Source organism: Mustela erminea, chromosome 5 (assembly GCF_009829155.1).
Source record: "Mustela erminea isolate mMusErm1 chromosome 5, mMusErm1.Pri, whole genome shotgun sequence".
In the NCBI taxonomy this organism is placed as follows: Eukaryota; Metazoa; Chordata; class Mammalia; order Carnivora; family Mustelidae; genus Mustela; species Mustela erminea.
Genome location: NC_045618.1, coordinates 44,646,384 through 44,661,700, shown reverse-complemented (window position 1 = coordinate 44,661,700; position 15,317 = coordinate 44,646,384). Strand labels below are relative to the sequence as shown.

Genomic DNA, 15,317 nt, shown 5'->3' with positions numbered 1-15,317 from the left:
ACATGTTCCAAATATCCTAATTCTTTTTTTTTTTTAAGATTTTATTTATTTGTCAGAAAAAGAAAGAGTACACACGAGCAGGGGGAGGGGCAGGCAGAGGGAAAAGCAAGCTAGCTCTCTGCCAAGCAAGGAACCCGGTGTGGGACTCAATTCCAGGACCCAGGATCATGATGTGAGCTGAAGGCAGACGCTTAACCAACTGAGCCACCCAGGAATCCCCATCCTCATTCTTTTTAATGGCTGTAAAGTATTCTGCTCCTCAAGGTCTATTATGTCCTGACAGACACTGTTGAAAATTTCTTACCCTTACAATACTACTGCTTTTGCACTTGAATATATTTCCATAGGATAAATTCCTGGAAAAAAAATTCCTGGTTCAAAATATGCATATCTCAAAATTTTGTAGATATGATGAATTATGCTAAATCTCTACCCAAAGGGCTGTACTAATTTGCTTTCTCACAACATGTTGCTTCTACCATATGTTCAACAATTCTTGATAATATCAATCTTTATCATATTTGACAATCTGATAATTTAAAAATTATTTGCTTATTTTGTATTTCTTTTATTAATAATTTAGCATTTTATCTTATATTTATTGGCTATTACATTTTATCTGTGAATTATCTGTTTATCTCCATGTACCACTTCACTAATCATCTTTTTTTATTTATAGAAGTTTCTTATATATTATAGGTGGCAACTCTTTGTAATATAAGCCAAAGATATTTCTCCCAGTCCTCTTTGTTTAGGATATCTTTTGAATTTTATGAAGTCAAATCTGTCCATTTTTTTCCCTTTGCAATTTATAATGAAGTGCTCAGAATACTCTATCCACCTTAAGATTATGAAACTACAGTTGACCCCTGATCAACACAAGTTTGAACTGGGCTGGTCCACTGATAGGCAGACTTTTTTCAATAAGAATATTGAAAAATTTTTGAGGACTTGCAACAATTTGAAAACACTTGTAGACAAACTGCATAGATGGGAATTATCAAAAAAATTAAAATGCTGGGTGATTCATGCATAAAATAGATATAGATACTAGTCTACTTTATCATTTACTTCCATAAAATATATACACATCTATTGTAAGAAGTTAAAATTTATCACAATTTATGCAGAGACTGTACATGGAGAAAGGCAAACAAATAAAGAGGCAGTATTAAACCTTCACTGCATGAAATCTACTGCAGTACATATTGTACTACCATAGTAATTTCACAGCCACCTCCTGCTGCTATTTAGACGAACTGAAGTGTGGCAAGTTTATCAGCTTAAAATGCTGTGTGATGGTAATCATCACCGCATGACCAATTCACTTCTCCAGTAAAATTGCATCTCACAGTAAAAGGTGGGCTCTCCTGTTCTCACATATTTTCCATTATGCTCAGTGCAATACTATAAACTTTGAATAACACTAGGGGACCCTTATGGAGTGCCACTAGTGATGCTGGAAGTGCTCCCAAAACACAGAAAAAAGTCATGACATTAGGAGGAAAAACTGCATTGCTTGATATGTACCATAGTTTGAGATTGCGGCTATGGTTGCCTGCCATTTCAAGGTAAATTAATCCAGTGTAAGGACAATGGTGGTGGTGGTGGGGAATTCATAAAGCTGTCACTGTGGCTATGCTAGTAGGTGCAAAATCCTTGCACTTTTTTGCAAAATACCTTTATTTTGTATTGAAAATGCGGCTTTTATGTGAGCGCAGCATTGCTATAAGAAAGACATTCCTATAGATTCTAAAATGATTTGAGGAAAAGCAGTCATTATATGATAACTTAGAGCAAAAGGAAGGTGAAGGATCTAAAGCTGGAGAACTTAATGCCAGCAGAGAGGGGCTTGATAATTTTAGAAAGAGATTTGGCTGAAAAAGTGCCATGATAACAAGGGAAGCAACAGATGAGCTCCCACTCACCATTAAGAAAATCATTATTGAGAAAGAATACTTGCCTGAATGGGTTTGTAATGCAGACAAAAGTGCCCAATCCTAGAAGAAAAAGTCCCAAAGGATATTTCTTTCTTTCTTTTTTTAAGATTTTATTTATTTATTTGAGAGAGAGAGAGAGAGAGCAAGCACAAGAGGGGCTGGGCAGAGGGAAAGGGGGAAGCAGACTCCCCACTGGGCAGGGAGCCCAACATGGGACTGGATTGCAGGACCCAGAGATCATGACCTGAGCCAAAGGGAGCTGCTTGACTGACTGAGCCACTCAGGTGTGCCCCAAAAGACATTCCTTAATAAAGAACTGAGCACCAGGATTTAAGGCAAAAAGTAATAGGTTAACTACTGTTTTGTCCAAATGCAATCAGGTTTATGGATCAGGACAGTCCTTATCTATAACGCTACTAAGCCCCAAGCTTTGAAAGGAAAAGATAAATACCAGCTGCCAGTCTCTTGGTTGTATAAGAAGGCTTGGACAATGAGAAATCTTTTTCTGGATTGGTTCCATCAACGCCCCTGAAGTCAGAAAGTACCTTGCCAGTAAGCGATTGCCTTTTTTCTTTTTTTTTTTAAAGCTTGTTTGTTTACTTACTTATTTTCGGTAATCTCTAGACCCAACATGGAGCTTGAATTTATGACCCCAAGATAGTGATTTGCATGTTCTTCTAACTGAGCCAGTCAGGTGCCCCAGTAAATGACTGCCTTTTAAAGTTCTTTTTTGGGGGTGGGGGGGGAAGGGAGGGGCAGAGGGAGAGAGAGAATTTTAAGCAGGCTCCATGCCCAGCACAGAGCCGGATAAGGGGCTCAATCTCAAGACCCTGAGATTATGACCTGAGCCAAAATCAAGAGTAAGACACTTAACTGACCAAGCCATCCAGGAGCCCCTAAAGTTCTTTTTATTTATTTATTTATTTATTTATTTATTTATTTATTTATTTATTTATTTTCAGTGTAACAGAATTCATTGTTTATGCACCCCACCCAGTGCTCTCTATGCAATACGTGCTCTCCTTAATACCCACCACCTGGCTCCCCCAACCTCCCACCCCCCCACCCCTTCAAAACCCTCAGATTGTTTTTCAGAGTCCATAGTCTCTCATGGTTCATCTCCCCTTCCAGTTTCCCTCAGCTCCCTTCTCCTCTCCATCTCCCCATGTCCTCCATGCTATTTGTTATGCTCCACAAATAAGTGAAACCATATGATAATTGACTCTCTCTGCTTGACTTATTTCACTCAGCATAATCTCTTCCAGTCCCGTCCATGTTGATACAAAAATTGGGTATTCATCCTTTCTGATGGAGGCATAATACTCCATAGTGTATATGGACCACATTTTCCTTATCCATTCGTCCGCTGAGGGCATCTTGGTTCTTTCCACAGTTTGGCGACTGTGGCCATTGCTGCTATAAACATTGGGGTACAGATGGCCCTTCTTTTCACTACATCTGTATCTTTGGGGTAAATACCCAGGAGTGCAATTGCAGGGTCATAGGGAAGCTCTATTTTTAATTTCTTAAGGAATCTCCACACTGTTTTCCAAAGTGGCTGCACCAACTTGCATTCCCACCAACAGTGTAAGAGGATTCCCCTTTCTCCACATCCTCCCCAACAAACGTTGTTTCCTGTCTTGCTAATTTTGGCCATTCTAACTGGTGTAAGTGGTATCTCTATGTGGTTTTAATTTGAATTTCCCTGATGGCTAGTGATGATGAACATTTTTTCATGTGTCTGATAGCCATTTATATGTCTTCATTGGAGAAGTGTCTGTTCATGTCTTCTGCCCATTTTTTGACATGATTATCTGTTTTGTGTGTGTTGAGTTTAAGAAGTTCTTTGTAGATCCTGAATATCAACCTTTTGTCTGTACTGTCATTTGTGAATATCTTCTCCCATTCTGTGGGTTGCCTCTTTGTTTTGTTGACTGTTTCCTTTGCTGTGCAGAAGCTTTTGATCTTGATGAAGTCCCAAAAGTTCATTTTTGCTTTTGTTTCCTTTGCCTTTGGAGACATATCTTGAAAGAAGTTGCTGTGGTTGATACTGAAGAGGTTACTACCTATGTTCTCCTCTAGAATTCTGATGGATTCCTGTCTCATGTTGAGGTCTTTTTATCCATTTCAAGTTTATTTTTGTGTACAATGTAAGAGAATGGTCGAGCTTCATTCTTTTACATATAGCTGCCCAATTTTCCAAGCACGATTTATTGAAGAGCCGGTCTTTTTTCCACTGTATATTTTTTCCTGCTTTGTCGAAGATTATTTGACCATAGAGTTGAGGGTCCATATCTGGGCTCTCTACTCTGTTCCACTGGTCTATGTGTCTGTTTTTATGCCAGTAAAACTGGCTGTCTTGGTGATCACAGCTTTGTAGTAAAGCTTGAAATCAGGTAACGTGATGCCCCCAGTTTTGTTTTTCTTTTTCAACATTTCCTTAGCCCCCTAAAGTTCTTTTGATAGTGAACAATTTTTCTGTCACCCAGAACCCCATGAGTTCAACACAGAAGGTGTCAAAGTGGATTACTTACCCCCAAACACAAACAACATCTCTAATTTAGTCTCTAGACCAGGAGGTCATAAGACGTTTAAGGCTCATGACACATAGTATCTTATGGAAAGTACCGTTAACACTGTGGAAAAAAGCCCTGACAGGGAAAACATCATGAAAGTCTGAAAGGATCATACCATCAAAGATGCCATCATTGTTCAGGGAAAAACCATGCAAGTATCAAGCCAGAAACAATAAATTCCTCCTAGAGAAAACTGCCCAGATGTTGCGCATGACTTCACAGGATTTATGACAGAACCAACCAAAGAAATCATGAAGGAGGTTGTGGATATGGCAATAAAGGTGAGAGTTTCAAGATATAGATCTTGGAGAAACTCAAGAGCTCATACACATCACATCAGAGGAATGATCGGAAGATGACTTGATGGAGATGAGCGCTTTGGAACCAGTGCCAGACAACGAGGAAGGAGACATGGAAGAAGTAGTGCCAGAAAACAAGTTGATGTTAGACAATCTGGCAGAAGGGTTCTGATTATTCAACGCTGCTTTGATTTCTAGAACATGGACCCTTCTGTGATTCAGGCACTGAAACTAAAGCAAATGCTGAAAGAAGATTTTTACATAAATATACATGAGAGGGACGCCTGGGTGGCTCAGTGGGTTAAGCCGCTGCCTTCGGCTCAGGTCATGATCTCAGGGTGCTGGGATCAAGTCCCACATCGGGCTCTCTGCTCAGCAGGGAGCCTGCTTCCCTCTCTCTCTGCCTGCCTCTCCATCTACTTGTGATTTCTCTCTGTCAAATAAATAAATAAAATCTTAAAAAATATATATACATGAGAGATACTGGTCTGTAGTTTTGTTTTTATTTTTGTTTTCATTTATAATAAAATACCTTTGCCTGTTTTTTGTTTTTTTTTTTTCTTTTAACCAAGTAATGTTTGGTAACACTCATAGAATGAATTGGAAGTGTACCATCTCTTCTATTTTCTAGAATAGTTTGTGTAGAATTGGTATTGTTTCTTCCTCTTTGGTAGAATTCTCTGATGAAGGCTTCTAGGAATTTCCCTCATGAAACTACAAATTCAATTTCTTTAATAGATATAGGGGATTTCTAGTTTAGCCCCCACATGTAAAGAGCTTGGAAGTTGTCACTCCCATCCTTACAAGAGAACACTAAACAAAATAAAAATCAATAATGTCTTGTACCTGTTAGAGAACTAAGTCCTCAGGACAAGCCATAACCCTGAAATCTGGAGACATAGGTGAATCTAGAGTCACAACTGAAATTTGGTTGCCTAGAGCAGAAGCCACTAGAGCCATAAATTGGTAGGGACACTTAAATGTTAATTTTGACAAGCTGCTGGAGTCTGATTGTGGAATAGTGTAACAGTCAGAAATTCCCAAGACTAGCACACAATCTTAGGAGGCTCATATTTTTGTAGGTTTTACCTCCAACACTACCAGAATCTCATAGTCAATCTTCCATGGTTGTGGCAGGGTAAGGATAAGAGCAATCATTGTAAACTATGTCCAGTGTTCTCCATAACAAAGACCTCCTGTCCAGAGAAAAAGACCTTCTAAGAGCCTTAGCGTATCTAGGGGAAAGGGCATTTCTCCTACTCTAGCCCTCTTTGTCTTTCCTGTCTTTCCTATGGGGTAAAAAGCTATGAGACATTTAGACTAAGGATGCAAGCTCACTAAAAAAATTGATAATTTTTTTTTAAGAGATAGAGAAAGCATCTGAATGCAGGGACAAGGGCAGGGGAGGGGTGCCCAGGGTCGGGGGAAGGGTGGGGAGACAGAGAGAAAACCCCAAGCAGGCCCCATGCTCAGTGAGGAGCCCATTGTGGGGCTTAATCTCAAAACACCAAGACCATGACCTGAGCTAAAATCAAAGAATCGGACATCCAAAGGACTAAGCTACTCAGGTGCTCCTAAGAAACTAAAGTTAATCTTAAGATTATAGGACACATACTTTCTCTTACATCTCACTGCCACACCAATAGATTTCCAATATAATAATCAGGGATTATAGCTGAAAGAGCTGTAAGACACAGACCTTCTTTGATGAAGAGCATATAGGGAAGCCCAAAATCCTGGTGGCAGACAAAACAAGGCCACTAGAGGAATCTGAAGCCTCTGGTACTGAGAGCTGCAACAAACATTAAATACAGTCCAACTCTTGCCTAGATTAACATAAAACTTATACTAAAAACCTATTTCAGTTCCTGTTACTCAGTATATGATGCTCAGCTTCTAATAAATAATTACAAGGCATGTTAACAAGAAAAAACATGCCTTACTGAATATCTGAAGGGATACTTAGGTTTTCAATTTCTTCTTCTTCTTTTTTTAAAAGATTTTATTTATTTATTTGACACACAGAGAGAGAGATCACAAGTAGGCAGAGAGCAAGGGGGAAGCAGGCTCCCTGCCGAGCAGAGAGCCCGATGTGGGCTGCATCCCAGGACCTTGAGATCATGACCTGAGCCGAAGGCAGAGGCTTAATTCACTGAGCCACCCAGGCGCCCCTTTAATTTCTTCTTGAGTGAGCTTTTTTTTTTTTAAGTGGTATGTCCATTTCATCTAAGTTTTAAATTTATTGGCATTAAGTTGTTTATAATATTCCATTTTTATTTAATAAATGTAGAATCTGTAATGCTAGTCATAATTTATATGTACTTTTTTCCCTTACCAATCTGGCCAGAGATTTATCAATTTTATTAATTTTCTCAAAGAACCAGATTTTTGTTTTATTGAAATTCTCCATTGTTTTTCTGCTTTTTGATTTTTGCTCTTCTCTTCGTTACTTCCTTTCTTTTACTTATTTCTAGCTTTAGTTTGTTTTCTCTAGTTTCTTAATGAGAAAGCTTACGTTATTGATTTTAAATATTTTGACGTATCTAATATAAACATTTAATGCTAAAAATTTCACTCTATTCCTTCTTCAGGTACTTTGCTTTGGCAACTATCCCCCCATCTCCTGCATCATCAATTTTTCCCTTTCCACTGAGTGACTGTCATCTTTATACAAACATGCTGTTATAATGATGTATTACTTGGGAGCTGGGGAGAAAAACACTTCTCTGTTTCCCCCTCAACCTCCTCAGGCTATCATCCCATTCCCCTACTATATTTATAATGGTTCTCTGTACTTGATATGCTATGTCTATGTCCTTATAATCTACTCCATTTAGGTGTTCACCCCTACACTGAAATTCTACCTCTCCGTATGTAATGATCAATTCTTACTCCTCATTGTTCTCATTATTCAACAGCATTTGACATTCTTTCCCCTCTCAGGCCACCACACTCTCCTGATATTCCTTCCTTCCTCAGTGGACAACTCCACCTCCCCATTCCAACCTCTCAATTGGAGAGCCCCAGTATTCAGTCCTCAATCACCTTTTCCTCTGGATCTACATCCATTACCCAGGGGCCTTTCATCTACTGCTAAAATTTCAAGTATCATGCACTCCAGCTAGTCTATATTATTTCATAATTGGTAACATACTAGATAATATTTATATATTTTAATCCAGGCAGTCAGATTATATGTTCCCAGAGGATAAAGACCTCTACTATCTCATTCTTTTCCATCCTTTTTTTAACACTGATTAAACACTACAAACACTACAAACCCCATCTCTGATTTTGCTCAAACACTGAAAAATGAATGCATTCACCACTAGGTAGAGAAGGATTTACAGTGATTACACTGACACAACAAGTACCTCCTATTCCTGAGTCTTAAAGCCAGGACCTGCTCAGGGCTCATCAACTATTATGGTCACCTTAGAAGGTGTCAAATCCTTTTGTTTGCATTGGCCGGGAATCGAACCCGGGCCTCCCGCGTGGCAGGCGAGAATTCTACCACTGAACCACCAATGCCCACAGAAGGTGTCAAATCCTTAAAAATTCTTTTGCTGAGACTGAATCCATAAGCCAGTTGAGTGTTTGAATGGTTCATCTATTCAGCATTTTCAGTGAGGTGAGGATAAAATATATACTTCTTTCCACTGGAGGTTTCTCATGTGTTGAGGCTGGACATGGGGGAAGTCCTTGCTCCAACTAAATACCAAACAAACCAATTAAACTAGAGCCACAGTTTCAGTGGGGAAGAGCCAAAGAAGTTGTACACAAATCTGGCCTGTTACCTAAGAAATGCACACCTCTTCCACTGGCTTACAAGTGAGGACTAAAAAGCTCTTGGTCCCTGAGGATATTCCATCTAATAACACAGTCAAGATAAATCTAGAGCAGCCTCATTTCAAACCAGAGTGAACAGGCATCACATGGTTTGAGTTTCAGGCCATAATAATTGTCTATACAACCTGTCTGATGGTGAAAGAGAAGCTCAACCCCTTCACTGCACTGTCTCCACACCAAGGGGAGAAAAAACAAAAGGATTCTATAGGTTGCTCAGGATCAGTGGGTAAAAACTAAACTATTCTCCTTGTCAACCAACTGCCATCTCTAGTGACTATTATATGATATTTTATAAATTCCCCGTTTTATAATTACTTAGAACAGATTTTTCAAGGTGAGCTTCTAGGATCTTTGAGAATAATCTTCTACTTGGTTTGAGCCTCAAAGAACTTCTCTGCACTGTTTCTGAATACACAGAAATGAAACAGGCCTTATGAATTTTGAGGTAACAAAGATTTCTCTTTATAAAGTCTCAGAGCTGACCAGTCATAAACAACAGAACATGCAGTCAAGTTTTGTAGGAGACAAAAAGTGTAACAACAGATACTGAAGAGTACACTGCTCCAAAGAAGAGGACACATGGGAGACGAGTGGTGCCAGACAACACTTTTATTGTTCACTGAAAAACACAGGTCTGAAAAGAGTCTATTGCATTGTGCACTGAATGCAAGGCCTGATATTACAAGTATATAGACACAACAGCATAACTTATATAAAATGATACATATTGTATACTTATATAAAATGATACATATAGTAGCCATTTCTCTAAACACTAGAATTTAATAGAAGTAACGCCTTTTATTATAGAAGAACTGTAAACACTGCAATCTTAAACAAAATGCTCTAAGCAAAGCATTTTAAAATTGTTTTGTTGTGATATCTACTTTTTCCACCTGGAGTTAGGACCCTGTAGGACCCAAGAAAAAGTTAAATAATGAGAGCTAGCACTTTCAAAGAGCTCTTCCCAGGGAGCTGGGGGCTGCTGCCTAAGACAGGCCACCACCACCCGGGCCCCCCTGGAGCCCTCAGGCCCACAGTGACTGCTAACCCCTACCTCCGGGCTAGTCTGAGGTGATGCAAAGTGGGAGGAGTACACGTAGGAGGAAGCTCCTGTCACAACTACTTATCCTGTACCCAACTTTATGGACAAGAACACCTAATATTTTTTATGTGAATTTGCCAATCTCAGCAAACACTGAAATGTGCTTTAAGAAAAAAAAAATTTAACAACGAGAACAAAAGCCATTCTCTATGCAATCTGTGGTTACCATCGTTTCTTCCTTTCGGCCACGTTTTCATTAGATGCTCTAAAACAGGCTGCTACTATTATATTATGAGCCATGCAGGCCAGGATTGAGGTAACTAAACTTCTCCAGTTACAACAACTAACTTAAATGATTAAAAAAATAAATACAAATTTATTAGAGAGCAACAAAATCAATCTCTATTAATCACATGGCAAAATAGTCAAGGACTGCAGCAACATTCACATTCCAAGGTCAACTCTAACTTGACCCACATTTCCTTCCAAACTGAGAAAGCACTGTGTGGAGGAGAGCATAAACTATCAACACCACCTGCTGTCAAATACTATCAGGGCTCAGAAGGATCCTCATAGATAAAAAATGCAGAGGGGAAAAAAAAAAGGCATCTCAGTTTATACACAGCAACAGAAGAAAACTATATTCTCCCTCTGGGCACCATTGGCATCAGGCAAAGCAGGGCTATTTGTAAAAATAGTGCCTAAACTGACTACGGCAATGCTCACATTTTAACAGAAATCAGCAGTACAAAGTTCCTTTATGTATAGGGAGTCAAAGATTATTAAATAATTTCCTCAGACAAGCGTCTCACCAAAAGAAAAACTTTCTCTTGCCTGATAAGTTTTTATAAATGGGATTTTACAGTATCCCAGCTTCTTTACTTAATATTAAGTACAGAGGACATCCTCAGATCACAGTAATGAGTAATATTAATATTCTCATATTTTCAGTACTTTACAGATCAAATATTTTATCAGACTATCCATTTAAGAGATTTGTACGTCAATAGTGATAACCAACTATATATTTTTCTTGTTCTGTCCACCAAAGAACACCACGTTCCGAAAGGAATACAGCCAAGTTCCACAGGTATCTCGTTCCCCTGCACAGTAAATTTCACTCGTCAGTCTCTCTGTCCTTGACTCTTTCTATGACTCTTTTAGTCTAAGGAAAATTTTGTATAATGGTAGAAAACCACAAACTCTGGTGGAAGCGTTGGTATTGGTGTTGTGAAGTAAACTTCAGGAGAGTAACTGTAACTGCTAGGGACTATTTACAGCCTTGCTGGAAAATCCTATTTCTCTTGAATCACTAGATTAAGAAATTCTAGTTATTTAACCATGGGAAGGGATTTCCCAGATAAAGGTCTAGTCCATGTGAGAGGTTCTGGCCCCTGAAATGATGTGCGGCCAGCTGAAAATACTGGCCACCTTTCCATTTTAAACATGTTCATTATTCCTCTCCACCACTGAAGTGTGAAGTTCTTCCATCTGTCATGGCACTGGTGAGCCCTCTCATTGCTGCTCCTATTTCTTTTGGCTGTTCTACTGTACATGTGGGATCCATTGAGCTTATCACCTAAATGTGTAGGGAATTTTCATTTCGCACCATCCGTTCTCTAAGAGCCATCAATGGGGAACAATTTCTAGTTAGTAAAGGCACAATTCATTGGCATTTCCTCTTTATAAAGGAAATCAAAAGGGTTGCCTAGAAGCTGAACAAACGCGTTGGGTATTCCTATAAAGGGAAGGTTATATCTGCTACTAAAGCCCAGAGACATTTGCTAAATCTAAAGATTATATGGATTTTGTAAAAGCACGAATTTGGCAGTTTCAGACATTTCCAATTTTACACTATATCACTTGTTGGCAGGGGGTGGAGAGTGCTGGCTAGTATCACAGGAGCAAAATAAAAGTGTCAACATCACTCTACTTGCTTGTTTTCCTCATGCGTCTGATTCTTTCACCGCTCTAGTGAAGTCTGTCCCAGGGCACATCACTCAGCAATCAGCAGAACTGCTCAGAGATAGAACAGGCTTCACCTCAACCTGCCCTCCTATCCACACTTGGCTGGTAAACACGGCATTGGGACAGAGCTTGTAAAAAGCCTTAAACCCAGGAAAGACTTACAGAAGTTGCACAAAAATTCCTGGTTTATAATACCTACCCAGGAATCAGAAAATAATTTTTTGATTAACCAAACTGAATCTATGCTCAAAAACCATGTAATATCTCAAAAAGCAAAATCCAGAGTAAAAACTACAGAAAAAATGCAGCTTGTTAATAGCTTACTCTAGCTAAATCATCACAGAAAGTCAGTGCGATTTACTATTGCATGTAGAAGCACAACCTGCCATGTTCTCATAAAATTGGGTCCTAGTAAAGAACACGAAAACAGTTAATAGGGATGAAAGCCCTTTAGCCTTTTGTGACTTCATGACTTAAAAAGACAAATACCAAGCAGGATTTGACATTCAAAGATTTACCTGCTCAGCACAAGCTGAGTTGAGAGACAGCTGAACACCTGACTTTTACTCATTTACAGTGTTCTCAGGAAGCTCCTATTTGGACACGGATGGTTCTTAAATTGGCTGCATTTCAGAGTCATCTGGGAAGCTTTTAAAAATTACCAAATGCCCAGAGGCACCTGGGTGGCTCAGTCGGTTTGGCGTCGGACTTTTAGTTTCAGCTCAGGTCAGGATCTCAGGGTCCTGAGACTGAGCCCCACATCAGGCTCCACGCTCAGCACAGAGTCTGCCTGTCCCTCTCCCTCTGCTCCTCCCTCTCCTCAAATAAATAAAATCTTAAAAATTACCGAATGTCCAGACCAATTAAATGTGGAAGGTGGAGCCCAGGTACCAGTATTCACTACGCCTCCCCAGGTGACAGTCTAATGTGTTGCCGGGACATGCACACTCACTAATGTATCCCTTTCAGAGGGCTGTGGCATGAATGTCATATTTTATCTAGATGGTTTTGTTTTTTCTAAATTCCACCAGGAAAAGGAATTTTTAGAAAAAGGCACAGTTGTGCTTCCTCTAAAGATGCAGCTTACTGTTTGACAGGTGCCGGTTCTCAGAGGTTATCTGGAGCGCTGGTTGAAAAGGAGGAAGTCCTTGTCTTGGCAGAGTAGGCAGAGCTTCAGGCTTCGGCAGCTGCCTCCAGCAACAAAGAATGCCCAGATGCCCATGAGTACCATGATTAAATATGTGGATACCAGATTTATTCCGTAATGAGGACTTATGAAGGTCTGAAAAAAAAAAATCAGCTTGTATAATAACAGTATGCTCATTAAGCATGTAGAGTAACTAAAGATTAAGGAAAATACAGGATACTTTCAATAGCTGGGCTGTGTTTCACCAAACATATGATGTATGTCGCACACTGAGTACCACAAAGACACACAGAACTAACCTTGTCAACAGACACTAGCCCATAGATGTGTGCTTCACTATATTCAAATGTCAAGGCTAGAGGGTAACTAGAAGTCAGAATTAAATGGAAGACCCAATAGAAGATATATGTTATACAACCTGGGCCCAGTTTATAACAATTTCTGTGTTACCCAGCTCTTAATTTTCAAGAAAGTAAGACAAGTCCAAGTAACTTCAGGATGAATCCTTAGTATTCAAGGGAACAGCATCTCTTTTTCACCTGCACAGCTGAAGAGGGTTCCAAAAGCTCACTTAAAAAACTTTGAAGGAGTGCCAAGAGGTATTATGCTATGTAACACTGAAGATCCTAATGGAGCTTATATGCTAGTAAAAGAAACAAGTAAGGAATGCAGCAGCAAATAAATGAATCAAATAATTATACATTATGATGAATGCTAGACAGAATAATTATAATCATGATGGTGCTAGATAAGTAAGAACAAGGTCGTCTACTCAGGTTGCTCAGGGGTAGTCCTGAGTAAGTGGCATTTATACTGACATATAGTTGGAGAGAACCAGCCTTGTGTAGAGTGAAGGTGGGAACCACAGGAGGGCAAAGAGCTTGGTGCAGCTGAGAACCTGAAAAGAGTGATATTAGTCATGTGTAGAGATGGAGGGGCAGCACATGAGATGAGGTCAAGAGAGGAAGGCAGGAACCAGTTATGCAGCATGTTGGTAAGGGGTGTGGACTTCATCCCCAGTGCAATGTGGTGGGGTGGGGTCACAGAAAGGGTCAAGGTAGGGGAGCTGAGTGACTTGATTTAGATGTTTAAAACTGCACAAAATGGATTAAAGGAGGCAATTGTGAAAGCAGGGAGACTCATTAAGAAGGCTGTGCACTGACAAACCGTAAGAGACTCTTAATCTCAGGAAACTAACTGAGGGCTGATGGAGTGGAAGATGGTCCGAGGGATAGAGCAGCTGAGTGACAGACAGTGGGGAGAGTTGGGTATTGTGTAAGACTGATGAATCACAGACCTATACCCCTGAAACAAATAATATGTTATATATTAATAATAAATAAGAAGAAGATTTTACACTGGTTGAGGAGAGTATAGGATGGTGACTTAGATCAGGGGCGGTGGTAGTAGAGATGGAGAGTGGGTGATATGAACGGACAGGACTTGCTGATGGAAGGAATGTGAGGGAAAGAGAGGCCAAAGTGGCTTCCATGTTTGTGGCTTTTGGTAAACGGTAGTGCTACTTAATGGGATGACAAAGACTTGGGGAAAGATGACACTCAGAGTGATGGGTGAGAATCAAGTCCAATGAGGTTAAGCTAAGAGTAACATGCCTATGAGATTTCAAAGGACAGACGTCAGGAAAGCATTAGGCATGCGAATACGGGGCTGTGAGGAGAGACTTGTGCTAGGAAAGAAAGAGACTTGTGCTAAAAGCACAGACGACAGACAGTATTTAAAGCCATGACTCTCAATGCAGTTACCCAGGGAGCTATTACAGAGAGAGGGGAAAGGAGAAGTCAGGACAAAGCCATGAGAACATTTATAAATTTTTTGTGCTGTTTAGTATTGCAGAAGCAAATTAAAAGTATCGACAACATTCTATTCTCTTGACTCTTACTGAAAAAGAGCAAAGGGGTCTGAGAAGAGCAAAGAGTGAGGTAAGAGGAAAAGCAGGACATGTGTTATAGAAGTCAAAAGAGGAACATGTTTCACAGAGAGAGTAGTCAACTCTTTTAAAGGTTGCTGAGATGAAAACAAAAACCCCAATGTGTTTTCAGGAAATGGAGATTTCCTTTGATCTTCACAAGTGCAATTTTAGAAGGGTGGTTGAGGAGAACCAAGACTGGACTAGAAGTATGAGAGGTGAAAAAGTGGAGACAAATTAGTGGAGGTAACTCTGAGAAATTTTGCTGTGATGGGGAACAGAAAAAAAGAGAATGATGGCTAGATGGGGGAAAGGCAATAGTGGAGAGTTTTAAGATACATCTATATAATAATGACGAGAAGGAAAACTGGTGATGTGGGATCAAGGACAAAATCAGAGTGAGGTCCTTGTGGGAAATAACTGGATGTAGAGCCCAGGTAGAGGGACTGGTCTTAGAGAGAAGGAGAAATACTTCCTTTCCTGGGCCAGAGTAAGGTGGGGAGATGGGTTCCCAACTAGCCCAGAACTTACACTTAACAAAGGAGAGGAACTAACTGGGTCAACGT

General features: G+C 39.8%; 1 protein-coding gene and 1 non-coding gene across 3 annotated transcripts in view; both read right to left on the bottom strand.

The window, feature by feature from the left end:
- Window positions 1-8,275: 8,275 nt before the first annotated feature.
- TRNAG-GCC lies at window positions 8,276-8,346 on the bottom strand. Its single transcript has one exon. It is a non-coding gene; the product is annotated as a tRNA-Gly (tRNA).
- A 912-nt stretch (window positions 8,347-9,258) lies between these two features.
- The window catches only part of APH1B (aph-1 homolog B, gamma-secretase subunit), a 34,123-nt gene continuing 28,064 nt past the window's right edge, over window positions 9,259-15,317 (bottom strand). The window contains exons 6-7 of one of the 2 annotated variants that reach the window (XM_032342786.1): window positions 12,765-12,959; window positions 9,259-10,812 (exon numbers count right to left, since the gene is read on the bottom strand). In XM_032342786.1, the coding sequence (XP_032198677.1) occupies window positions 12,792-12,959 (168 nt within the window). In that variant the 3' untranslated portion in view covers window positions 9,259-10,812; window positions 12,765-12,791. Of the gene's footprint in view, window positions 10,813-12,427; window positions 12,960-15,317 lie in introns of those variants that run through there. The other variant, XM_032342787.1, reaches the window with a different exon arrangement.